General features: G+C 44.0%; 1 protein-coding gene across 1 annotated transcript in view; it reads left to right on the forward strand.

Annotated features, from left to right (window-relative positions):
- Positions 1-24,837, forward strand: part of TMEM255B (transmembrane protein 255B) — a gene marked incomplete at both ends in the record, with an annotated part of 64,035 nt that extends 39,198 nt beyond the window's left edge. Inside the window, 5 exons of the mRNA XM_084293333.1 lie at positions 7,975-8,055; positions 11,602-11,687; positions 14,781-14,940; positions 19,776-19,919; positions 24,670-24,837. Of these exons, the coding sequence (XP_084149459.1) occupies positions 7,975-8,055; positions 11,602-11,687; positions 14,781-14,940; positions 19,776-19,919; positions 24,670-24,837 (639 nt within the window). The remainder of the gene's footprint in view (positions 1-7,974; positions 8,056-11,601; positions 11,688-14,780; positions 14,941-19,775; positions 19,920-24,669) is intronic.
- Positions 24,838-25,202: the final 365 nt, after the last annotated feature.

Genomic DNA, 25,202 nt, shown 5'->3' on the forward strand with positions numbered 1-25,202 from the left:
TTTCTTGTGGAAAAGTTAATTACTTATATGACACAACATCATTTTAATCAAGGCAGAACAATCAGTTCACATTACAAACCCTATAATTGAGGTAATGTAATCAATGTAAGTAATCAGCTATAACAAGTAATTAAATATCTAACCCCATCAAGCAATAACTAAAATTACAGCTTTGAATAATATCAGCTAATTGCATCATTAGAAACTTGTGCGAAAGCCATTGGTAAATCTAAGTTTTTAACTGTGCAAAGGAGCTCTTGCAGGTATCATTGGAAGGTCTGCAGCCTCATCCTGAGGCACATTAGATACAACACGACTACAGAAAAGCAGCCGTATTCTAGTGTCAGGCTTGGATTTATCACAGATCTGACGTAGTAAGGTAGGAGTCATCTTCCTCCTTGGAGTCTTGTGTTGCCCCAGCTCTCCAGCACAGCCAGAGCAACTACCTGTGATGACACACGGGTTTGCACACACCTCTTTTCTGCCTGCCACCACTGACATGCACCAGCACCTGAGCTGCTGAACCTCCACAGTGATGTGCAGGGATGTCAGCTCTTGCTTCTCTTACTTGTATTGAAAATCATTAAAACAACACAGCAACAAAACAACAAAAACTATTTGGAGAGGATTTAACCCCTCCTAACAGAACTGTATCCATATGGAGCAGACCTGTCTGTGCACATCATGTAGCAGTGGATCAGCTCCAGCATCTGAAGGCTATTTATTCAACTGCAGCAGTACTGCCAGCCCAGAAACTTTCACAAATAAAAAACAGTGCAACTGAGGCTACCAGTACAAAGCATTTAAAGTGGAACAAAAATCACGGAGGAAAACCAAAGTGAGATAGATCCACGTATGTGTATTTTCAACCATGATGGTATATAGGTATTCTGAGTGCTTGCTGGTTTGAAAGAGCTGAATGTGAATATCTAGTGCTCCTCGGCATTAAGAGAAGAGAATTCTGTAGCATCTAGTCTTTCAAATTAAATAGAAACGCTAAAAAGAGCCCCTGGAAAGCACAGCATGAAATAAATCTAGTTTGTGAGAGTAAAGAAGTGTTTCAGCCATGCCAGCTGCTTTTCCTATTTTCAGCACTGGAGTTGGATTATTTCTGAATAGCAGACGAGACAGGCAAGGACCCTAGACTGGAGCTCAGCATTTCTGGAAGAAGCTTAGCTCCTAAGTTAAGTTCATGCAAGGCAGACAGAGAAGCACGAGACAGAGTAAGTGGTGAGTGCAGTCTGCAGTGAAGCTCACAGCATTGCCATCGTGGCATGGCATCACTCAAAGTATTTCAACAAATACTGACCTGACTGCATCCAAAGCATTGAACAAAACTGGGAATGTGTTATTTGCACTAGGAGATCACAAATGTCTTGTTACAGTAGTGGTACAGTCTGGACAGAAGGAAAACCTTTTGTTCCTGATGCTCCAGTCCATTGCAGCCCTTGGGCAGTAGCATAACCTCAGGGCTAGGCTGGTGCACGGAAGTCAGTCTGTGGGAGCCCAGAAATAGCTGGCGCTTTGTCTCTGTGCTCACCCTTCCAAATCCCAGCCAGTGTGCACTGTGTACTCCTTGACAGCCTGGGACTTCCTATGTTGTTAGTCAAGGTGATGCTCCCAAGAGGACAAAACAGAGAAGAAAAAACAGGAAGCAAGCATTGATATCACAGGGGAGGAGAACTGCTGAAATGCAGAAATGGCAAGATTGGGAGTCCCACTTGATGAAGTAAAATTACACTGACATTTGGATTCAAAAGCTGATGATGAGCTTGGTGGCAATGAAAACAAAAGCTGTTAATAACTCTAGGAGAGACTCACAATGCATAGTCAAAATATGAAACAGGTAGGAAATATAGAGTTCATTTGTTTCCCATAATTGGTTGTACTTTCCCAATTTACTTCCTTTCATTAAAAAAAAAAAAAAAAAAAAAAAAAAAAGTAAACAAAGGTACAAAATTTTCTTTACAGTTGCTGTCTTTCAGACATCTTTCCATAGTGCTCAAAGCTTTGTTTAATAGCATCTAGATTTCCTTTCAGGGTTCTTTTTTTTTTTTTTTTTTTTTTTTTTAAACCTGGGGGTTTGTACATGCTTACAGCCAATTTATTATGTGTTTTGATTTTTTTAGTGGATGTGAGAGAGATGGAGATGCTGTAGCTGGTTCAAGAACCAGCCCCCTTAGCATCCCCAGCACTGAAGGGGCACATTTTTTTTCAACCAGAAGAGAGGATACAGGTCTATAAGAAGCTAACTGGTTTAAAAAGGTTATTGTAATTAGTTTGTTTTCTATCAGCTGATGTGAATTTAATATTTGGAATTGGAGAGTCTGGTGGGGAGAGGGTTATTATTTCTGTCCTTCTCTTAAAATAGTGAAATTATGCAAGATAAGTTGTTTTCTGAACGCCTCTTCTGCTTCAGAAACTGAAAAACGAACTGCATATTTAGCTGCCAATTAGTAAAAGCTGAAAACAACAGTGAAAAAAAAACTTGTGTCTTATTTCAGGAGGTGTAATTGTATGTGTTGTGTGTGAGTTGCAAGGCTCAGGAGCACCTATAAGATGTTTTGTTTCTTGTGGATGATACCCTCTCGCTGTCGTAAGATGTTCCTTAATGTCCACCTTGTCACAGCCTGTATGGAAGCTAGTCATAATGTTTCAAAAATACGCAAAAAATATTTTATTAATGAATGAAAGCACAAAGATACTTACACTGATCATTCATGGGAATCCTTGGGATCTTCTAGCCATGGTCCTACTCAGAAGACACCCATCTCGTTGAGAATGTTGTTGAAAGACTAGGAAATAGTTCTACAGAGAGGCAGTGTGAGGCGGACAGATACTTATGCTCCATCTTGCTCTCCAGAAAAGCATAAGAGCTGGTTGCTAGTAACATCTGTTTGTTCATATTTACAAGTCTGCTTCCATAAAGCTTGCGGAGAGCCTGATCCTGAAGGGAGTGATAATCTCCAGAACACCCAGCTGCTGGCACAGGGCTGAGCTGGCACTGAAGAACTGCGTTTTGGTTTGTGCTTAGGATAAAACTTGAAAAATCTTGGCAGCTCCCTCTCCTGTTCGCTGCTAGCTGTGCTGTGGATAAAAAGGACCTGCAAAAAATATGTATTAGGAACAAATAGAAAATAAGAAACTTCAAGTTAATGAACCACTAAAAACCTCAGTCTGATTTCGGACTCATCAGTTTTCTTTATATTAGTCTTTCAAATGTGCCTGGGAGCATTTTGTGGTCCCCAGGCCAACTGGTGTGGTAAAGCCCACGTCCTTACTGTTAAAGTCTCTTAGAGTCACAAACAGCATGGCAGTGTCCAAATTGCTTATTGGGAATGGTTCTTGGCCCACACTGATGTCAAACCAGGCCCAGAAATTGTTTTGGAAGAGTGATAGCTTGCCTAGGCCAAAGTTATCGCAGGCCCAATTCTAGCAAGTTATTGGGCTACATGATCAAGTTTCAGGCCTGGGAACAGCCGCTGGCAATGATTAATCTACGCTTCTATCGATGTAGCCATGGAAGCTAAGACTAAATAAATACCGTAATTGGAAAAAACCAGCCCTCGCTATGTCATTATTTCGGTGGATTCTTAGCAAGATTATATTTTGTGTATGTAAAGTGTGGCATAAATTTCAGTCAGTCCAATTTATGCTATATCTCCCTTTTCAGAAAGCGGTTTTAAGCATAAGGGAGGTGGAATTTTCCTTATGTTATCCAAAATATGTGTGTTCTCCAAGGAAACAAAAACTGGAATAGAAAAATCTACTTTCCATACCTCACTCAAAACCCACACAACCTCTCCCCCCAAAGACATTCTATCAAGTTCCCCAAAGATGTTGTTCATAGAGTACTTTCCTTACACAAATAACGTATTGCAATGCTCTCACCATCAGATTATTTATTTATTTATTGTATGCTCTTAAAAGAAGGCTACCAACACAAACAAACCCCTCTATATTTGGACCTAATCTTCTCTTTCTTGGCATAAAGCCTTCTTTCTTATCTGTCTGTTTATCACTCCCAGGTTCTACTGTACATGCAAACAAATATAGAAATAAAAAACATGCAAAAATATCAGGGAGAGCTACAGTTTTCTCTGTCGGGTTCAAGACTGAGCAATTTTGATTTCCCTGAAATTACAGGGAATAACCGGGTGTCCAGATTTCTTTTGATAACTCTGAAAATAGCAGCAGTAGGCCTCGTAGGAGCCGTGACAGTCAAATTGCAGAGGCGTGTGGGTGTTCTTCAGTAGCCTGATTTTAATATAGCACTGAAGCCAAATCCTGTTTCTGCTGAATTCAGCAGCAAGCCTTCTTTTTATTTCAGTGCATCAAGTTTTCATAGAGTGCCACAAGTTCAAAATTACTTCCTAGCACAGTGTATTACATGACCATATTTTACCAGCAACTTCCTTAAACAGTTTTGAGTTAGAGCTGTGCAATGCTTCCCACTAACATTAATTTATTAATACATGATTAATAACATATTCCCCTTCTCTGCTTCTTTGAGTAACTCCTTTTAACTGGAAACGGGCAGGCTGGAAAGATCTGCAAGCTAAAACTCTGCTGGAGTACATAGAGCTCAATCACAAGTAGGCTGGCCAAAGAGGAAGAAATCTGTATTAATTTAGCTGCAAGTTTGGGTTTGTTCATTGATGTTTATACGAGTGGTAGTCACCTTTTCTGCTCTGTGTATGCATATTTAGGTCTTTTTTGTTATATGCTAATGACATTTATATATATATATATAGAACAGGCAAGTATGGTCAAACTTCCATCAGTTTAAGTTTAGAAAATGTAGTTTCATTTACATTTATTTATTTATATATAGTAATAAGTGAGGATATTGGAGAATATTGTTGCTGTATGCTTCAAAGCCACTGTGAAAAGCAGATATATCTATATATGCACTTATATATAGTATATGCACTTATATATAGTATAGCATAGAAAAGTAGCTCTGTCTCTACCAGCGTTGCTCTGAGCAGTAGAATCGAGTACTGGTGGCTATCTTATTTTCATACACTGCCTGTAATGAGCAATATAAAAGTACGAAGTATTTTATGAGCAGTCCATGTGAGCAGTCCCATCATGAATACTTTCATAGCTTTGAAACATGTCTCATTTGGCTCCGTTTTTAAAGAGGCCAATAAAATCCACTGGGTGCTAATGCTGTTGGATATTTTTTAAACACTTTTTAATGTCTGTGTGGTGTCTTATTCATGTAAGTGCTTTAGTAGTCAGACAAACTGTAGCACATCTGAGACATGGAAATCAAATTGAAGCTTTTAACAAGTCAGCCTTTTGGTATCCCCAGTGTGCCTGTATTTAAAAGCTACACGCTTTAGGCGTTGAGTTCTGTGGGTGTCTGAATAAAGTCAATGTTATCTAACCTTTGTTATTTTTACATGCTCATCATTCATTTATTTTGATTTGGGATCTCCAGGCTGACTTCACATACGGATGCATTTAGAAGAGCAGGATGGATGTAGGAAGCTGGCTATAGCAGCACAGCAGGCTTGCTTCTCACAGTCAGGTGGATGAAGGGATGTAGACGTCTGCCATGGCTGTGCATACAGATGTATTGACTGCATTCACAGTGGTAACTTCCATGTCACAGCTCTGATCCCTTTGCTGCACAGCGCTATGAAGCAATAATAGCTGGTGTGACTTAATCAATCGCCTCTCTCTCCTGGAGACAGTGCTGCTTCCAGCCACAAGCACACCCAGATAAAAACTGTGTTTGCCTTCTCCCTCAAAAATCAAACCAATAAAAGGACCAATTTCTTTTTTCAAGAGGAAGGAAGTGTAAAGTGTCAGAAAGCTGTCTGAAAACTGCTTCCTTGACTGCTGGTTCTCATCTCCCTCCCCTTTTGTTCTCAGTTTAAAGCTCTCCTCGCCAGTTGTCTAGACTGCAGGTAGAAATGTTGTTGCCCTGGTCAGTCACATAGATCCTGATTCTCCCAAGCAACCCTTGGTTGTTGAAGATGGTTCCATGGCCATAAACGTGAAATTCCTGTTGCCAACTCCAGATGCACAAGCAGTTGTTGACCCACTAGATCCATCCAGTCCTCCTCAAGCCATTCTCCTCATCAGCAGGACCACCTGGGCTCCCACGCTCTTGACCATTTTCCCCTTCCAGACTCTTCCAGGATAAAATCGAAGCTTGTTGTTGATGTGAATATGACAGACATGTTTTTCATGGATTTGCTTCTTTTGGTAGAAAAAGACATTTCTACTGCTCACTTTTCTCTCATTTCATCCTGATTTCATCCCCATTCAATAGGTGAATCAGTGCTGGAGGATGGATGGTTCTCTATGAAAAAAAATAAATAATAAAATAATAATAATTAAGGAAAAAAAAAAAAAAAAGACAGCACAGCCTTTGGCTGATCCCATGCTTGCTGTGCTGACTGAGAAACTGCATCCTGTCAGACCTCCCAACCAGATCTGTCCCTCGAAGTCATGGCTGAAGCCTAATGCTTTCCCAGGCCTGTAGAAAAATGCTGTCCTAGTTCAAGACATGGCATGCTGTTTGTGTGATACTTACTTTTTCTCTAGAGAAAAAAAGAGTTACTAATGCATTTTTTTCTTATACTTGTGTGATACAAATAAATATTTTGGATGCAGGAAGCTAACCTTTCCCTAACCCTTCATAGTTGGTGTCCAAACTTTCTTAGGTTTGCCAGAAAAATCAGAAAGGCAAACAAGTTGATGGATGACCTTTATTCATTGACTTGCCTGAATTCCTGCCTAGCTCTGCTTTTTTACTGGTTATGTATTTTGGGTCAACAGATTTGTACAGTTCACACTTCATTATCTAACAAACATCGAATACTGAGAAGTGATCTTAAGTAGTGTAGCTCTTTCTGCAGTTCCTGGGTTAGTCCTGGATGGGTCAAAAAGTTTTAAAGCCCATGCTGATGCAGTGAAAGTTAATCGACACAGCTTTCTGCTAAAATCTGAAGTATTCCTTTGCTTGAAAATTAGTGTAGAAAGAAGAAATGGCAGATAGTGAATTTCCATCTTCTCTCTTGGCATTGATCTGACTGACTATTGGCAGTGGCATTTGAGTGCCTTGAAGGCATAGATCATGACCGAGGACTATATAAGTGACAAAAACTTGAAAAAGATTTCTTCAACAACATAAGTTACTCCCACACTTTGCTTTGGGAGATACAGCTTATCACAGAGAACTCTTCAACCATGAAATGCTCCCTAGACAAATATGGTGAGGTCCTGAAATTGGCTGAGGCGTGCACCCTCTAGCCTTACAGGGGCCATTCCCCAAGTTCAGAAACACATATCTTCCATCTAGACAAGGATATTTCATTGAGTCCTTCCTTTATATCAGTTTTTGGAAACTGTCCCAACCCAAAATATAAATTGTGAGCAATGAATGCATCTTTTGCAATAATCATAAATGGAGAAGGAGGCAAAAGCAAATTTATTGCAAATTACTTCTCTGAATGCCTTCATTTCTTCACTATTCCTTGTTTTGAAGTGTATGTAGTAAGCAGAATGCTCAAAGTGTTAGGTGCTTTACCCTGTTGTCACTGTGGACGTTGTTGAAATCTTTTAAAAGAAAGTCCCATCAAAGTAATTCTTTGTGCTGGGTAAGAAACTGTACCAGGAAAAAGATTGACTGGACAGTTCTCACAGAGCAATGCTATCCAACATTGGGGAAGGAAGTATTTAATTAGAGGGGTGACGTCCTCTCAAAAAGGGTGACTGGGATAGAGAAAATTAAGTGATACTCACATAGCTTAGTGGCAGAGTGAGGAAGGAAAATGTAACCCTGAGGAGATCCTTTCTGGAAAGAAGCCAGCGCTGGAGTGTGCAAGCTGCTTACCCGGCTGTCCACTTTGGCTCCAGCTCCGCAGGGCTGTAAACATCTGGCAAGGGGACACGGGACATGACGCCTTCAAACTTCCCCCAGACCGAGTACTTTGGCTGTTTTTCTCTCTACAGGAACCCAGACCTTTGTATAACAGAAGGTGCCAGTTTTATTCGAGCGGAGTAGGATTCCTGTATGATGCCTACCAGACAGAGGTAAGCAAAGTCACCTCATCGCATGTTCATTTCTGTAGTATATTGAGGGGCTGGGGAGGAGGGAGGCAGCTATTTGAGAGTGTCTCTGTGCATGTCAGTCATGGGTTGATGGAAACCCAACTGTTTTTTCCTCCCACAAGAGATTCCCTGTCTGTCCAAGCCTTCGATGATTGCAAATCATTACAACCACTGAGGTTTAGAGTCATCATCAATGTCTGCATCCAGCACACTACACTGGGACTGGAACAATTCCTAGTCCATCCATACTGTTTAATAGCTGTCTGGAATGTATTTATCACACCGGCATCGTTCTCTAAGGAGGGTTTTGTAGACTTCAAGTGGTATAGGAAATATCTAGAAGAGTCCATCTGCATTGCCCAGAAGGCTTCAAATATTCTCTGTATTTATCCAGCACAGGCCAAGAATGTCAGTGGTTTGTGTGCAGTTTTTTATTATCGCAAGGACATTAACATGGTAGGAAAAGTGCCCATACCCAAACAGCTGGCCTCCTGAGAAGTCCAGATTTAGTTTCTTCTCCTATTTTTCATTTGGCTATTATGGTAAATTGGTGGGAGTGAAAAGGAAATCAGGCAGAACGGGATGGAAAACAAACACTCGTATAACTTGCAAGAAGCCAGATGTCCTTCATCACCATTCCTCCCGTTGCTGTGAAAAAGCATGTGGGGAATGTTACTGTTAATAATTCTAGACAGGTTAGCAAGGTCTATCGCCAGGCTAATACTGCTTAAATCTCACTGCTAGGGCACCCTGTTGTTGGTTCCAGAAAATGCGTGACAAAAATGTTTCAGCGACCTCCTCCTTGCTTAAAGTCCTACCCAAACCAAGCCAGGGTCAGTGACAACACGCTTTCCTGTACGTTTTACTCTGTCTCTAGTGTTCATGTGCATTCAGACGGAGACATGGCCCAAGGAATGCTTCTAATTCCTCTAATTAAAATGCATAGCTGGGGTCACAGCGAGCACATCTCCCTGCAGGTGACCCCAGCCTTGGGCTTCTGGCCAGGCAGCTTCCCCCGGCTCTGCAGATATAGGCAATGTCTCAAGATTGGGCACCCTGAACTCCCGTCTCTATTCTGGGCAAAAATTCCCCTACAAACCTATCTTTTTAAAGTGTAGCTAGCTTGTAATAACATTCCTGTCTGCTTGTCCACTGATCTAGAGTCAGCATGTGCTAATTCAGAGTTAATGATCCATGGCATTTGAACTTGGCTTTCGCTTTCCTGAAGTTAGCCAGCTGGTGAGCAGGGGACGTGCTCTGCAGTCCAGGCGATCACCTAAGCAGGAAGGCAGATTGTTTACTGAGTGTGAGTTTCCTTTTGATCATCATCACTCATGGAGTCTTGTTTTCAGTTCTTTCCTTTGCTGATAACAGAAGCAATTTGATTTTATTGCAATTACTATGAGATGAGAACATCTCTTCAATTGTGCTGAGGGGATAGACAAGGCACAAACAGCCAGAACCTGAAAAAGCGAAATGTGTGGTCACTGAAATGAAAAAAATAGGTCTTGACATGCAGGATACCCACAAATGGCCTGTTTCTACCATCCTTGCTCACACCACACAGCAATTTGTTTATTTTGGTTTATCCACTGATCTCCTAAAAAGGAGTGTCTTGCTCTTTGCATGTTTTAAAAATGCTGTGATAAAAATAGACAACTACAGTAACTCCCTTGGCCAAAAATTCAGTATGTCTTGTAGCCTAGAAGCAGCTGAAAACATGCCTAAGATCTTGCTGAGCTTCCTCTGTGTGGGTCCTAGGCCATTTTGACCCAATACAGAGGGTCAAAACCAAGGCCTTATGTTCCACTCAGTGCAAAAGGACTAGAACATCCCAACAAAATATCTTTGGCAGCAGGTACATTGGCATGGTCTGCTCCAGGATCGGTCTTCAAAATGCTTTAAGAAATAGCCACGTGATATTTCAGTCACTTCTGAGCTGGATGTTGATTAGTCTGACATAATCGTTGACATTGGTGTCCTCTTCTCCTGCAGTAAACTGCAGCTTGGGCTGAGGAAGGCTACAGCTGATTATGCCTTCAGGTCAGCAAAGTCCTTGTGTGAAATTCCAGTACGTTCAAACACAAGAGGAGGAGGTTAATGAAATTAGGTCATGCCTCAGGTTGAGATACTCTTGTGACAAGTGGGACATAGGCTGTGAACTCCAGTTCTGGATTGCAACTCAGATTGGAACCATCCTTTTGTAACCTAATTTCAGTTTAGGGTTAGAACAGCTGATTTGTATTAGAGACTAACTAACCATATGTATAGCCTTGTCCTGGGCAGCAAAGCAACCCTGAGGCATTACTTTAACTTCTTTTTAGCTTTATCACCCTCTCACTTCCACTGCCTAAACAAGTCATGCTGAGGACAACAACTGTAGCAAGTCTGAGACCAGCAGCAAGATGAAATTTCTCAGGTGCTGTGTGTAAGACTTTTTTTTTCTGCCTGGAACAAACACGTGAGGAGTATAGGCACATAGCCAGTGGCTGTTTTCACACTAAAAAGGATGCACAGATCCAAAAGTTGGGAGCTGAGAAATGTGGTGTAACATCTTTGGGTACTGTCTCACAGAGGAATGCATTCATGGCACAGCAGGAGTGAGAATGACTGGCTGACAGATGCTTTTCAAAGGCAGGCATGTATTCTTAAACAAGCTACTTCTACTCTTTCGTTGTGAGGAATTTTCTGTTCAATAATGTGCTTTATATGCATTTTTTAAGCAAAATACCTCTCAGTTGTTACAGCACGTTCTTTCTATCAAAATAAAAACTATAGCAAGAATGTGTTTGCTGTCCTGCTAGCTTTTAAAATGTGACAGTTCTCCAGGATTTCAAACTCAGTAAACTAAAAATCTCAGAAAACAAAACAAAACCAACATTGCATATAAAATATTTCAGTTGGTGCCACATAGAAGTGCTATATCCTAACCACACCTAAGGATTCATTAAAATGATTTCTTGTCTGTGTGGAGAGTGGCTTGTGTGTATCTACCCTTATTGTTCCAACATCTAGTCCCTGTAACTCCTGCTCACACAAATAAATCTTTTGAAGTTTTATATCCAAGAGCCTCTGTAAATGGTAATTACTTGCTGGAGTGCTTGGATCTTTTCTGAGTGGTTTTGTTTGTGGGTTTGGAGATTGTTGCTGTTGTTATTCTTACTTCCTTCTTCAGGAGGATGGTACTAAAAGGAAAGAGCTCCCATTTACCAGAAGCTGCTCAGAAAATTGTCATTTTTGCCCAGTTCCCCACTATAATGGTGCGGGGTTCTTATCCGCTGCAGTGGCTTGCCATAGTGTATCCCTCAAGACCCGTGGTGCCAGTGTCACAGCTGTAGGGATCTGCTGTGGACTCTGGGTCTTCAAAATAGCATGGAGCAGTGAAACTGAAAACTCCAGCAGCCCTGGCACACTGTCCAGCCAACACAACAGCCCATAAAACCTGGTGCTGCTTCTTGGGGTCAGTAGGATGACTTGAATGCTGTGCTGAAATGCTGAGACTAAAAGTCAGTCTCTTCTCTTTGGCAGGTGACGTGTTATACCTTAAACAGCAAGTGCCAGCTGAAAGTAAAGAGCAACACGTGCTATTGCTGTGACCTGTACAACTGTGAGAAGTAAGTACCTGTGTGCAGTCAGCAGCCTCTGAAAAGTCCTTGGTTGGTTGTCCCTCCTCCTAAGTGATGGGGAGTTTTGCCCTTGGGCCTGGAGAAGCAGCATAGAGGGCTTGTGTGCTGTGTGATCCAGCTCCTCTCTCACTGAAGTTCTGGTGCTGGGGGAGAAGAGCTCAGGGGCTACATGTTAGCACTGTCATTATTTCAGTACCTTTTTCTTAAAGTATATCACTAAGCTTTTTGGTGTGTTATCAAAGTCAACCACTCAGGCATAGCCCTGTCAAGATTTACCGGTGATCTTGCAATGCAGTTTTCTCATTAGATTTAAATAATAATTTTTATTTTCTACCAAACTCTACCAAAGACAAAATAAATAGGAACATAGGTGTACTTACAGAGAGATCATGTGGCAGACAAACGCAGAGCTCTTTTGTTAGCAATAGCCTCTAGATGCATGGGTTTTCACTACGTTGCCAGTGTAGATACAGAAGGCCTTGTGAGTGTTTCCTGAAGCTGTCCATTTGACTTCATCATTACTAAAGCATGAGAAGCCAGGAGATAAGAAGTGAGGAAATGTCTGGGTATGCTTACAAAGATCAGCAGAAGGTTAGCATGGGGTTGCCATGCAGTGATTTATCAGGAGTACAAGGGCGGTTAGGAAAACTACATCACAGCCAAGCCCGCAGGTTTGTAATGTGGAAGATGGATGAAATGAACTCACACAGCTGACTGGCCACCTGGCACACAGAGATTTCAACTGCAAACAGCATCACGTCTTGCCATAAATAAGAGGCTGGAGAGAATTTCCCAGGGTTGAGCTTCTGCCTGACTCACTCCCTGTGGGCTCAGTATCATCTATCATGCACCCTCATGCAACCTTTGTAACCCTCTAGTTGACTCACAGTCCCTCTTCTTCCTTTTCCTCTGTGTCTTTCCCATCTTTCTTCCTTCCTATGTCTCCTGAAGTTTGTTTGTTGTTTTTTTTTTCTTCCTCCTTTTCTCATGCCACCAGTCCTGAAAAACCTCAGTCCTGTGTAAACTTTGGCTAGCATGCTACAGGACACGAACGTTTTTGGTGTGTGAGAATGAGGCTGGCACTATGAAGTAAAACACAAGGTTTCCACTTGAAAGAGTAGTTTTTGCCCATATCCTAACTAAATTAGAGAAGTAAATTTAAATTCAGGACTAGAGGGAAGTCTTCTGTGAATATTGCTCAGGCACACAGACACGAGGTGAGTGCAGCTCTGTGGAATGAATTAAAACAGCCCAACCCAACACAGAAAAGAACAGGAGTCTTAAAGGGGTGAAAGCATTCAGAGTTATCAAATAAACTGACTGAAACTCTTTTGCTTGAAGCGTAAGGTAGCAATGAGGAGAGAACAGGAATCCCTAGCAAGGTGGGGATTGGGCTCTTCTCCCAAGCACCAAGTGACAAGATGGGGGGAAATGGCCTCAAGTTGCACCAGGGGAGGTTTAGGTTGGATATTAGGAGAAATTTCTTTACCAAAAGAGTTGTGCAACACTGGAGCAGGCTGCCCAGGGAAGAGGTTGAGTCACCATCTCTGCAGGCCTTCAAGAAACGTTCAGATATAGAATTTAGTAGGATGGTTTAGTGGTGGGCTTCAGTCCTAGTTTAAAAGTTGGACTAGATGACCTTGGAGGTCTTTTCCAACCTGAATGGTTCTATGATTGCATGAACCCTCCTCCTCCATCTCCTCAGTGCCAATTTTCTAATACATTGGGTTTGTTGGAAACATCAGAGAGTCATCATTGCTGTGGCAGTGTTTAATGATATAATTAAAGGTGTGTTCTGCCAGTGTAAGCAATCCTCAGTGGACAGCAAGACCTTATGGGACAGGCAGGGACAAATCCAGAGTAGAGCAGCAGTCTCACTGCTTTACAGACTCAGCAATTCCAGTTCCTAGGACAGACAAAGAGAAGCTGGAGGATGTCACGGTCACAGTAAGTGACTTGGTGTCAGCCATACAACAGGCCAGTACACAGGCAGGGTCGCAAGTCAGACACCCTCAGCCTGATGGCAGCTGGAGCTGTGGCTTTATTTAGTGAAGTGATGTCTGGGCTCGTATCGGAGGGCCCAAGTGAACTTTACAACAGCAAATCCACAGTGCCAGAACCATGCCCCACAACAAATGATTTGACATTTCCAGAGATTCCCAAGCTTGGCTTGGTCCTACCCAGAAGTGTTGTGGGTTTCTCCATGCTGCTACCTCTGCAGAGCTTTCCCTAACCACCCTTCCCACACCTGCCCCACGTGCTGGGGAGGAGGGAACAGAAAAATATTCCACAAACCGCTTGCTTCTGCTTTCCGCCATAATCTGATGGCACTTTCCTAACAGTGCAAAACCAGACCTGGCATTTAACAAATCTTTCCAGCTCTTTTCCAGCTGCTCTGGGAGCTCATTAGTGGGCCAGCGCTAAGACAGGTGCTGGGAAGAACTGCAGGAAACTTCTTAAATTTTGGAGTAGAATATTTCTCACTGTCAGCGAGGTAATGAGGATTGATTTCACAACATGCCTGATTTACAGTAACCATTGCAGTGTAGAAATATACAGAAATAAAATTTTCTGGATAGTACAACCCGTAGTTTAAAGGCACATCTTTATACTGCAGTAAGTTGCATCTGTTAATTTGGAACTGCAGACACCATAACCAAATGGCCAGCTGGCTAAACCTCCCTTCCTGTGGTTGATTAATGCTTAAGCAACTTGTCTTTCCCGCTGTTGGAGATGCCAGAAGATTTCCAGGTGAAGTGGGAAAGAAAGTCATGTTAAATGTTTTGGTTGGTAGCTACGTGGCCAGGGCAGCACCCATATACAAGGACTGCCTCTGTGTTCAGAGACCCTTTGTAAAAAAGGAGTCCCAGCCAAACCAGGGTTGGTATTAGTAGGTCTACATGTCTAATGTGAGCTGAGCAGAGCTTTCTCCAGTTCATCCGAGCAGTGTTCACACCCATAGGTGGGAGTATGGATTACGTCCTTTGCCAGAGAGAAAACTAAGCAGGAGGGACTCCAATCCTCTGGTGCTCTTTATTTAATGCAACGCGCAGCCGTGACCTCGTCTGCATTCCCTTTCAGCTCAGAGCAGTCCTCCAGCTACTACGAATTTCTCGGTGTGAGCAGCTGCCAGGACGTGGTTCACCTCTACAGGCTGCTGTGGTCCTCCACGGTCCTCAACATCATCGGGTTGTTCCTGGGCATTATCACGGCAGCCATTCTCGGGGCCTTTAAAGACATGGTAAGGCTCGCGGTCTTCTGCCTTCTGTAGTGACTTCCGTGCTTGTTGACGTTATCAGGCGAGTTAGAAAGCCAAGGAAGCGTGAGTGTACAAAGGAGGCACTTTAAACATGTTTCCTGTGTGGTCTGGGAGTCTGGAGTCGCATATTTAGGCTAAGCAGTTGCCAGCTGCTCACAGCTAAGTAGGTCAGGCCTGGTCAATACATGAGTGGAGGGGAAAAAAACAGGCGTCTGCATGAACAGATGCTGGCCCTTCGCTTACTGACATCTTTTTTCTTCTAATTCAGCACTGGACATGGGGGCCAGCACAGGCTTAAAGCACGCTAGTCTGTAGGAGACGTAAAGCGCAGGTCCCAGGTGTGCCTATTTGTGCAGCTCTTTTTCCAAGAATGGGGATTAACTCTGAAGGAGCTGTCAAGTTTTTATTTGAACAGTTGTATTCGGTCATGTTAATCCTCTGCTGCTGCACTAAGGAGCGCCGCTCTCTGACTGCTCCCTGTGCCACACTGATAAACGCTGTGGCAGTCAGAAGAGTTTGTGCCAGGAGGGGTAGAGAGCCAAGAGGCTCCCAATTTACTAACACTCAGAAGAGTAGATGGTATTTATTCCCCCAGAGAGCTTCTAAACTAAAACAGGCAGAGGTGAGGGGATGGGGCTGAAACGCAGGAGCAGAGGGGAGGCGTAATAGCAACAAATGTCCTCTTAGTTCCACAGTATTTCAGGTAACTGTTCAGAGGGGGGAGAATTAAATAGAAAGAAAGGTGAAAGGAAAGAAGAGAGGGATGGAGCAGGGAAGAGAAAGTAGGAGAGCTGAGGGTGATGTGCACTGGGGGAGAGACTAAAGGCTCCGAGCTGGCAGCCAAGGACCCGGTCAGTCTGGAGGACATCCAGGGCTTGCTCTGACCACCCAGCATCTTTGCAGCACTCCTCCACACAGAGCAGTCTCCTCTTCACGGCCTTTACCTGAAATTCACCTTTGTTAAGTTGCAAACATTTGCTTTGTAGCAGGGGGAGCTCAAACCCAAGCAGATCTCCGTGCTGTGAGGATGTCCTGGGAGAACTGGAGTCTCTGTGACCTGGTGGGGTCTCGGTGACCTGGTGCATTCCCCGTGCTGGGAAGCAGAGTCCCAGGTCAAGCTCTGGGTCCTCCAACCAAGTGGCAAAAAGCCATGCAAGCAATTTGCAGCAGCTTCCCCCTGGACTTGCCTGGCGTGAGTCTGCTGAGGCTCCAACCTAAAACCTGATCTGAATAAGCTGTTTAATAAGACCTCTGCAGCAGTATTGGGGAAAAAACAAAAAACAAAAACAACTCACTAGCCTAAGGGGAAGGATGAATTTGTGTCAATTAGCTTAGCAGAGGAACCATGCTATGTTTGTGACAGTGTTACTAAAAGCGATCCAAAATTAAATGACCATTTCTTGCTCCTTTGCTTTTTCAGGGTCCTTTTGAGGTATGTACCATGACTGTTTTGTTGATCTGCTGCTTGCTTTCATTACTAACAGAGTAATTCTTGGGAAAAGTGTGGGGGAGAGGAGGGGAGGGCAAGAAAACATCAAACAGAAGGGAGAGACAAGGGGGCATGGGACTGAAATAAGAAAAAGCTTTGAAATGTGTGGGAGAACAATTTTCACTTTCTTTCAGGATGTCACCTTCCCACAGATATGCTCACTGGCATTTTCCAGGGGGAGCTTTAAAGCCCATTGAAATGCCTCAGGGCATTGCTCTGAGGTTGACTTCCAGAAAACACAAGGCCGGCTGACTAGTCAAACAAAAAAACCAGCATGTTTATCTCTGGGAATGCTGGCAGCCAAAACATGCTGCAAGGAAGAGAGTTTGCAAAACAGCGCAGTTGCTTCTAAATCCATCATGTTTCCTGGACAGAAAAAAAAAAAAATGTTGTTTTGGTTGTTGTGTGTTTCTTCCTTGTGACAAATTCAGTGCAGACCTTGGCATGCTTGCCGTGGCTTTGCTGTGTGTCAGAGAGTAGTGCTGGCTTAGTGGGAAACCCTTCATCCTTCCCTGACCCCAGGGTATCAGCTCGTGGTGGCCCCTGGGTCACCTGTGGGGCTGTCCCCTGTGATCTGCTGGGGGACCTGCAGTGTTTGTGATGGTACCTTCCTCTCCAGATCTGCCATGAGCCTGGATATAATCTTAAATTCACCTTTAACAAAAAGCAGGTTAAGACGTAATGGAAATCGGAGTGTCCAAAACGGTGAAATGCCCTGATCATTTCTTATGTGAGAGGTAAAGTGCATGAAAAAAATCACTTGCTAGTACAAAGGGTTAATCTCAAATCTCTCTTCCCTGCCCTGGTATTCAGCTGATGACTTGGAGATGTTTTCCTGACACACCTTGCCAAGGAATCTGCCTGCCCTGAGTTTAGGGTTGCAGTAATCAGAGTGACCTCTGGTCCTGGAGGAGTATGCTGGCTTTTAATTATTATTATTATTATTTTATTAAATTAGTTTCCTCCTCAGAGTCCTCAGGGGAATGTGGACAGATGAAATATCATTCCTATCTCTCCTTTCCTCTTCCCTCACCCTGCTCAAAAGTAAAGAAAACTAAATAACCCCCTAATCACCGAGCTACTTTCCACTTGTTCGTATCTTAGCACTCCTGCAACTAAGGTTGCAATTTGCTGTTAAATTCATTGTGTGGAGCTGCTCCCCGGCTGGAGATGCCTACACTGACAGTGCTTCCAGGCCAGCTGACAGCTTAGCTCTTTGACTTGGGTGCATGTTTTGGTTTAAAACATCTCCACCTACCCTTGTGTTTTAGATGACTAATTAAATGTAGTACCACTACTAGAATACCTGATGCAGGACCAGAGGGAATGGCCTCAGGTTGCACCAGGAGAGGTTCAGGTTGGCAATGAGGAGCCATTTCTGCTCAGAAAGAGCAGTCAGGCACTGGGACGGGTTGCCCAGGGAGGTGGTGGAGTCACCGTCCCTGGGGGTGTGCAAGGAGAGGTTGGGCCTGGTGCTTGGGGACATGGTTTGGTGGTGACATTGGTGGTAGGGGGGTGGTTGGACCAGGTGATCTTGGAGGGCTTTTCCAACCCTAATGGCTCTGTGGTTCTATGAATACCTGCAAGTCATTACTGGCTCCAGGCTGAGACCAGATAATCTGATAACAAGATGCTCAATGAGTGGGTTTGGAGTGTTTGACTCCCTAAATCTGCCTACTAGGACTGTTGTGATGTTTGTCCTTAGCAATGGGAGAGTGTTCCTGTTATTGGTGGAGAGAACGTGAAAGGATTTAGAGGCACTCTTGGAAGGACAGAGACACCTTAGAGGTCCCAGAGCAGAAAGTTGGTAGCAGATTCAGACGAGAAATCTGTATTTCGTGTTGTGCAAAACAAGTGTTTCTTGCCTTATGTCCATAGCCAGAGGGATACGGCTGCTCTAGAGCCTCCCTCCTCCAAGGATGGACATGTGCTGGTTGCTGGTCCTGCCCCAGCCCGTGTGAGCCATGTTGCTGGCCTGAAGCTTTTGGATCTGAGGCAATCTCATGAGCTCCTTCTTGCTACTGCTGTCTGAAAGGCAGTTTCTCTCTTTCTTCCCACCATACTCACCCTGCAGGGCAGATAGAAGGGAAGTGTTTTGAGATAGTACCTCAAAACGGAGAGATTTTCCTTCTCACATGAACTAGGCCTTCTGCTTTAACCTCGTGTGGTACATCAGTGACCTAGATGACATTTTCCATGTAAAAACACAACGAATGCACCCCTGCCTCAATCACGACGTGTGCGCTATCTCTGAAGGATGCAGTGGTTCATGTCTCTCACAGATAAGTCTGAGAGGAAATGCCAAAAAAATCCTGGCAGCTGCTTTCAGTATGTGTCTTGCAACCACCAACTTTTATTATTTCAATAAAAAGAGAATTCCATGCTCTCATGTGAAGGAATCTGCTAATAAAAACCAACAGAGCAGAGAGAAACCACTGAATTTGTCTCAGTTTGCAAAGCAGAGGGTCACGAAAATCTTTCACAGAGCTCTGCTGTCCTTCACAAATGGTTATGTAGCACGGAGTTTTAGGAACACAAGTCCCCCGTCACGTTCAACCTTCTGTTTTGTTTGTGCTTTTGTTGTTGTTGTTGTTTTGTTGTTTGTTTTTTCCTAATTTTATTGGTTGGTTTAAAATGAGCTATTACTTCCTCCTGCAAATTTTATCTCACATCGTGATCAAGGGACATGCCACTAGAGCCATGAGATATGGTCAAGGAGTCGATTCAACTCTGATACAGATGACAATCCTAATTTTGTGCAGTAGAAATGAGATACACGTGTAGGGAGTGGTATTGGAAAGCCAGCAGAAAACTCCATTTCACAAGTGAGAAGAAGCTGTGAAAGACAAACAAGTGGTGTGGACAGATCTGTGTAGGAAAGTGGTGAGAAAAGACACGAAGGCATCAGGTAGTTGCTATTGGGAAGAGTCTGCAGCAAAGGGTGAAGGAAGGGTTGCTGGAGTGGGTAAGACGAGGCGGTCAAAGCTGTATGCTGTGCTTTTCAGGGTGTCTCTGGTCTGGAGCCCTGCCAGAGCTTCTGTAACTGGTGCTAGGGAAGCACCAGTAGTCTTTTTTTTTTTTTTTTTTTTTTCTTTCCGAGGGACGAAGATTAAAATAGCAGTGTAATTCTGGCCAGAAAATTCACTCCAGATACACCCTCTACTCATTATGTCTGTCACTTATTTTTATTTATTTATTTATTTTGTAGTACTGGCGTTATACGGGAAAATAGGAAGTTGTTAGCTGTTAGTCACTTCTGTTGGGACTGGTTCCTGCCCCAGACCCCTCTGCGCTGTGCTGATAAATTGTTGTTTTCTGTGCTCAACAGGTACCTATGTCCCAAATTGCTTTCAGTGCTGCACCTCCTCCTCAGATCCTGTACAATCCTGCCCAGCAGATCCTGACGTATGCTGGGTTTTGTCCTTCTGCTGCCACTATTTCTACATATCCGTCCTACCCGTTGCCTCTTCAGGTACAGTACAAAATGGTGCCATTTGCTCCATCAGAAAACCTTGAGCTGCTTCTCGGTACAAACTCTGCAGTGGTAGGTCTTGGCTCCTGCGGGGTCTGCAACCAGGTCAGGAAGTTGGATCCCAATGCACAGGCTTGCTTCTGGGATGATTTAGCCTGGGTCTTGTTCTTAGGTTTGTCCCCAGATCTCCAATTTTCTCTGGTTGTCCTTTGGTCTCTATCTGTTGGTCAGAAATCCCAGTGTGGGATAAGGGCTGTGTTGTGGCAGTCACAAAGGTGAAAGCAGCCCCTGTGTTGGGCTAGATGAAACAGGAGCAGAGGCACATGGGGGAGCCAAAGGAATATCAGTTACACAGGACTTATCAGAAAGGTTTACATGCCTTAGTCCATGCTACTCATAATATAGGAACTAGTAGATGAGGACTCAACAGATGGAAAGGAGACAAGAAAGGTGAGGAAATAAGAGGTCTGTAAAACTGAGTGATATGGAAAGGACTGTGGCTGGATATTAGTGGTAACTACTCATCACACAGTTTTGGTTGTACTGGTAGAGCTTTTTGGTGGCAAGACAAGCCAGATGGAGGAAGTGTTTTGACACACCAAGGAAGATGCAAATGCCATGGGATGTTGTAGAAGAGTATAAATGAGGGGTTAGGGGCATAGTCCCTCAGCTGCTGTTAAACACAGGGAGTCCAGCCCAGAGCTGGCCTGGAAAAAGCAGTGAGTGATGCTGAGTATGGTGCTTGATTTTTATTTATTTTTTTGCCAAAGTAGCCTGGTGACAAGACAATTCTTGACTTTCCTTTGCCTGAAGGGTCCTTCACCTGCTCCTATGCCACTTGGCTATCAAATAGCGTCAGTGGAGAAGGCACCATTCCCACCATCAGTCCCACTGCCAGGGACCCTCTGTGGAGCACAGGCAAGACTAATTCCCTCCACAGAGGGTCCCTGACAGCATGTCCCATGAGCTATGTGCCTTGTGTCCTGACAGCACTGTTGTGGAAGGTAAATGCTCACGCATACTCTTCAATCCACAGTGGCTCCCTACTTAACATGGGTATTACTCAAATTTTCTCTTTTAGGACACTTGTCTCTCCCCCTGCACAACATCTAGGTGTCTGTTCTCAGAGTACACGTGCTCTGCAGGCCCACTGTGGTTGCTGTAACTCTCCCTTGTCCCTCTCTCACAGAGCTGGGAGGCCAGCAGTGCTCCTGGCCTTGGGCCTGGCACGACAGGCACCAGTCACCATCATGGCTGGGCTCAGACCGTACAGCACAGAGCGGACAAAGCGAGATGAAGAACATTAGGGATGAGGTGGTAAATAGCCGTACTGAGACACTAGAGAGATTGCTGGCATTTTTTAGGTTTTTAAATCACAATAAAGCTGGTTTGTTCAGTCCAATGCCTTGTTATGCTTTGGCAGTCTACTGTCAGACCGATGGGTACTGCATGTTTTGCAATTCTTAATAGAAAACACTGCATGTTTAGCACGAGCTGGCTGTGGACCAGCTCCCCACAGCCTCCCAGGCCACATCTCCTCAGGGCCAATGACCACCCACACCAGTGAGTTGTTAGCATCCTCCTGGCATGGGTTTGGCCCAGACCATCTAATAGTCTCCCATCAACACCTAGGAAGGGGTCAGGAGCCAGCAGGAGCCTTGGACCATTCCTGGTAAGTGGTATGCATACAGAGAGACACACTGGTTTGGTTCAGCTGTATGGATGTGATGTGTGCTGTGCCAGTTGGCTTCACAGCCACAGAACAGTCCTTGGCACATTTTAATAAATAAGATAATGGGGCCAGGCACTTTTGGAGACCACTGATTGAGAGGGAAAAAAAAAAAAAAAGAGTACACACGGAGATCTTTTTTTTGTTTGCTTTTAGCTGAAAAGCTGTGCTGTTCTGCAGAGTTCAGTTAGCACGTAGCCAAGAATAGAGAAGGGGATAAACACAGACGAAAGAAAGCAATGAGGCTGAAAAGATGCATGTAAGTAGTCTTGAGGATCAATTATAATTGTTCAGTCCTGTGTCCACTGAGAAACAGAAATATTTACCCCCAAATTCTTAGCTGCATTCCAAAACAAACACTTTTTTCCCCTACATTCCCTACATTTCTACTTTTTCTAAGAAGGGTGTTCATTTATCTTCTCTCCCCTTCATAACACCCAGGGGCAGACATCACCAGCTGTCCTCAAGCCAGGAGAGGTTAGCAAGAAGCACTGGGCTCCAAAAGGGGAAGCACTTAATCCTTTTCTTGGAAAAGAAAAAGAAAAAATAAGAGAGAAAAACAAAAAAAGTCAAGCAGCTTTACAGCATGTATGAGCTAATTATGTTGTAGTTTAGAGAGAATTAATTTCTGCATCAGCATTCAGCATAATTGAATAGTTATGAGTTAAAAATTGTAATAAACTTACTCAAAGTTACAAAAGGGTGAATGTGAGAAGCCGGCCTGATTTGCAACAGCCAGATGCTCAAATGACATGCACATCCATTGAGAGCTGTGGGCTGAACCCATAGGGCTGGAGGCCTTCATAATCCATCCAAGTGCTCCAAGCAGCTGGTGGCCTGGTGTCTAGCTGCTGAATTCAGGCCTTCACAAGCCCTCCTCAGCTGGTTCTGGTCCTTAAGGCAACTACAGGCTTTATGGCTGGGATTCAGCTGGCTAAACACAGGCTGTTGACATGTAGGGATCTAGTGATGTGAGATAATGAGATCAAGTAGCCACCTGGCCCTTGATGCTGCTCTATGAGGGTCCAGGTCCTGTAGTTGCTGTACTATGTCTGTGTGGATATCTGGCATGCCCCATGACATCCCCAAAGGGCTAGACACTCGTGTGGGCAGCTGAATTAAGCTCTAGATGTCTACAGTGTAGAAGACTCCACCCAGGCAGGTCTACCCTTCAGAGTCCACAGAGAGCGCAAGGCACTTCTCACATGTGGATTATCACAGGTGAAAGATGTATGAAGTGAGTGCTATGAATGCACCCTAGAGGCCTTTCCACCCACCAGAGGTGGGAATCAGTTTCTATGCTGTGCACTATGTGTTTGAGGTGGCGCTGAGCATGCTGTGCTGCTGGCCAGCCCCAGCAGGAGCTCACCCCTGTGTCCTGTCCACATGTGAAGCCCAGCTGGAGGCCAGCATCTCACCCTCAGGCCTCATTCCTTTTCCAGTGACCTTGCTAACCATACAGCGAGGTGGGCCCCATGACACACCTCTCTTTTCAGCATTCCCTTTGGCTCCCTGCTTTGTTGGGGTCCCCAGCTGGGGTCACACATGTGGAGGCTCAGCTCAGCTAAGACTAAGATTTGTTCTCAGTCTTCTGCTGAATTCAGTATCTCATTGAATACCTGCTTGCTGAGGCAAACAAAGTCTTAAAAAAATAATCACACCTTGAGCTGGTGCCAAACCAGTTTAGTTTACCTCACAGTTTGCCCACAAGCAGAAATCAGCCAAATACACAAACAGGGGTGACACCAGGAATGCATTTTGACGAAGTTGTAACCAGCATTTCATTTGTTTACCATGGCATGTGGTAACAAAATCACTTATCCCTTACTGGTACAGGTCTGTCACAGCCGGTCTGGGTAGGAGGCCTGCCAACCGGTCAGGTAAATGATGAGCTGTGCAGGGGCAGCTGGGGTTGTGAAAACCAAACTAAAACAAACAAAAAAAAGAGCAATAAAACCCAATAACTCCATTTGGAGCTGATCTAGCCAGCAGGTCTATAGGTATACTTGCACTGCCTCCTGCATAGTTACGGTGCACAAACAACCTTCCTGTCACAAAGTCCCCTTTCGTCAAAGTCCCCCCCGTGGCATGGGGACTGGCAACCCTGGGCAGCTCTGAGATGCCACCAGCCAAGTATCAGCCCTGGTACTGGCCTTCTAAATGATGACTACTATTTTTTTTTTTTATCATGGTAAGTACCCAAGACAGCGTTGTTTGCTTGCCTGGATTTTAGATTTCCCTTGAAATAGATCCATGTTTACTATTTTTTCTTTTAAATTCCAGGCATTTTAGGCCTGAACTTGAAGGGAGCTGAGCCCAACTCTTCTGATGGAGCCCATGGACTGGCATGTGAGGGGAGGAGTGAAATCCTGACCCTCTTGAAAACAATGGCAAAACTTGGTTTAGAGTAGTGGAGGATTTTATCCAGAACAATAGTCCCTAGAGGCATCCTGTTGTTTTAATAAATCCTAGTTGTTACTCAACATGGGCTGCTTATTTTTCATGCCTCTTTCAGCCAAGGCCTCCTTGTAACTGGGACAGCCGAGGTGAAAGACCTACAAGGAGGTCTTTTAAAGAATGCCTACCTGTAAATTTTCTCTTATAAGGAGTCTGCATTTGGCACAGCAATAAGAAAAAAACCTACATTTATGCAAGTATTACAACTTTGAGATTTTAGAGTGATGCCTAGGAATTTGCAGCTATATGTAATTTAATCAGGCAGTTGGGTGCCATGCCTTACCCAGGAAACCAAAGCACCTGCAGAAATTCCTGTTCTGTTGTCCAGCTGTATGCACAATGTCTATTAAAAATGACTTGGATTACAGGTGGAATCTGTCTTCTTTCACTGTACAGTGTAATAGCTGTCCTTTAACAGGTTCTCTAATACTGAAGTGAGTGTTGTGCTGCGATGCATGAGAAATGTAACCGTGGGACATAATACTTACATGGTAAACACTTAAATCAGAGCCACAAACGGGATCATAATCATTTATTGAAGCGTTTTTCTTTGTCTGTATACAGCCTGCCAGCAATTTTCCAGGAACATCATCTACTGACATTTCTTTATCAGAAGAAACTCAGCCTCCATCTCAGTCCAGCTCCAACTACGGCCTTCCCCCCAATGCTCCACCCCTCTATGCACCGACTTACTTTTTGCCTGGAGAAAAGCCTCCACCGTACGCACCGTAGGACAAAGAATGTCTTTTAGGCAGCTGGTAGGCTTCTTTGTTTTTAAGAAACCTTTGGAAACCCTGTGCCCCGCAGGCACTAGACTTACCAAGGAACCCACCACAGAGTGTGTCACGGCCACTCTGCTTTTAGCCACATCCCCCCAAGCAGAGCAGAAACCTGGCGATGTCAGGGCAGGCACATCACCAGCAGTGTGACAGGTAACCACCTAGTTTGCCTACCTGCAGTCAAATGCAGTATTGCTTTCTGCCTACCCTGAGTTTTTTCCTTCTCCATATGCTGCAGAGTGATTTTTCTTCAAGAGGAGAAGTGAAGAAAACGCTCTGGATACGTGTTCTGCTTTCATAGACCAGTATAGAGGGGTT

The sequence above is a fragment of the Netta rufina genome (genome assembly GCF_964035555.1).
Source record: "Netta rufina genome assembly, chromosome: 1".
Classification (NCBI taxonomy): Eukaryota; Metazoa; Chordata; class Aves; order Anseriformes; family Anatidae; genus Netta; species Netta rufina.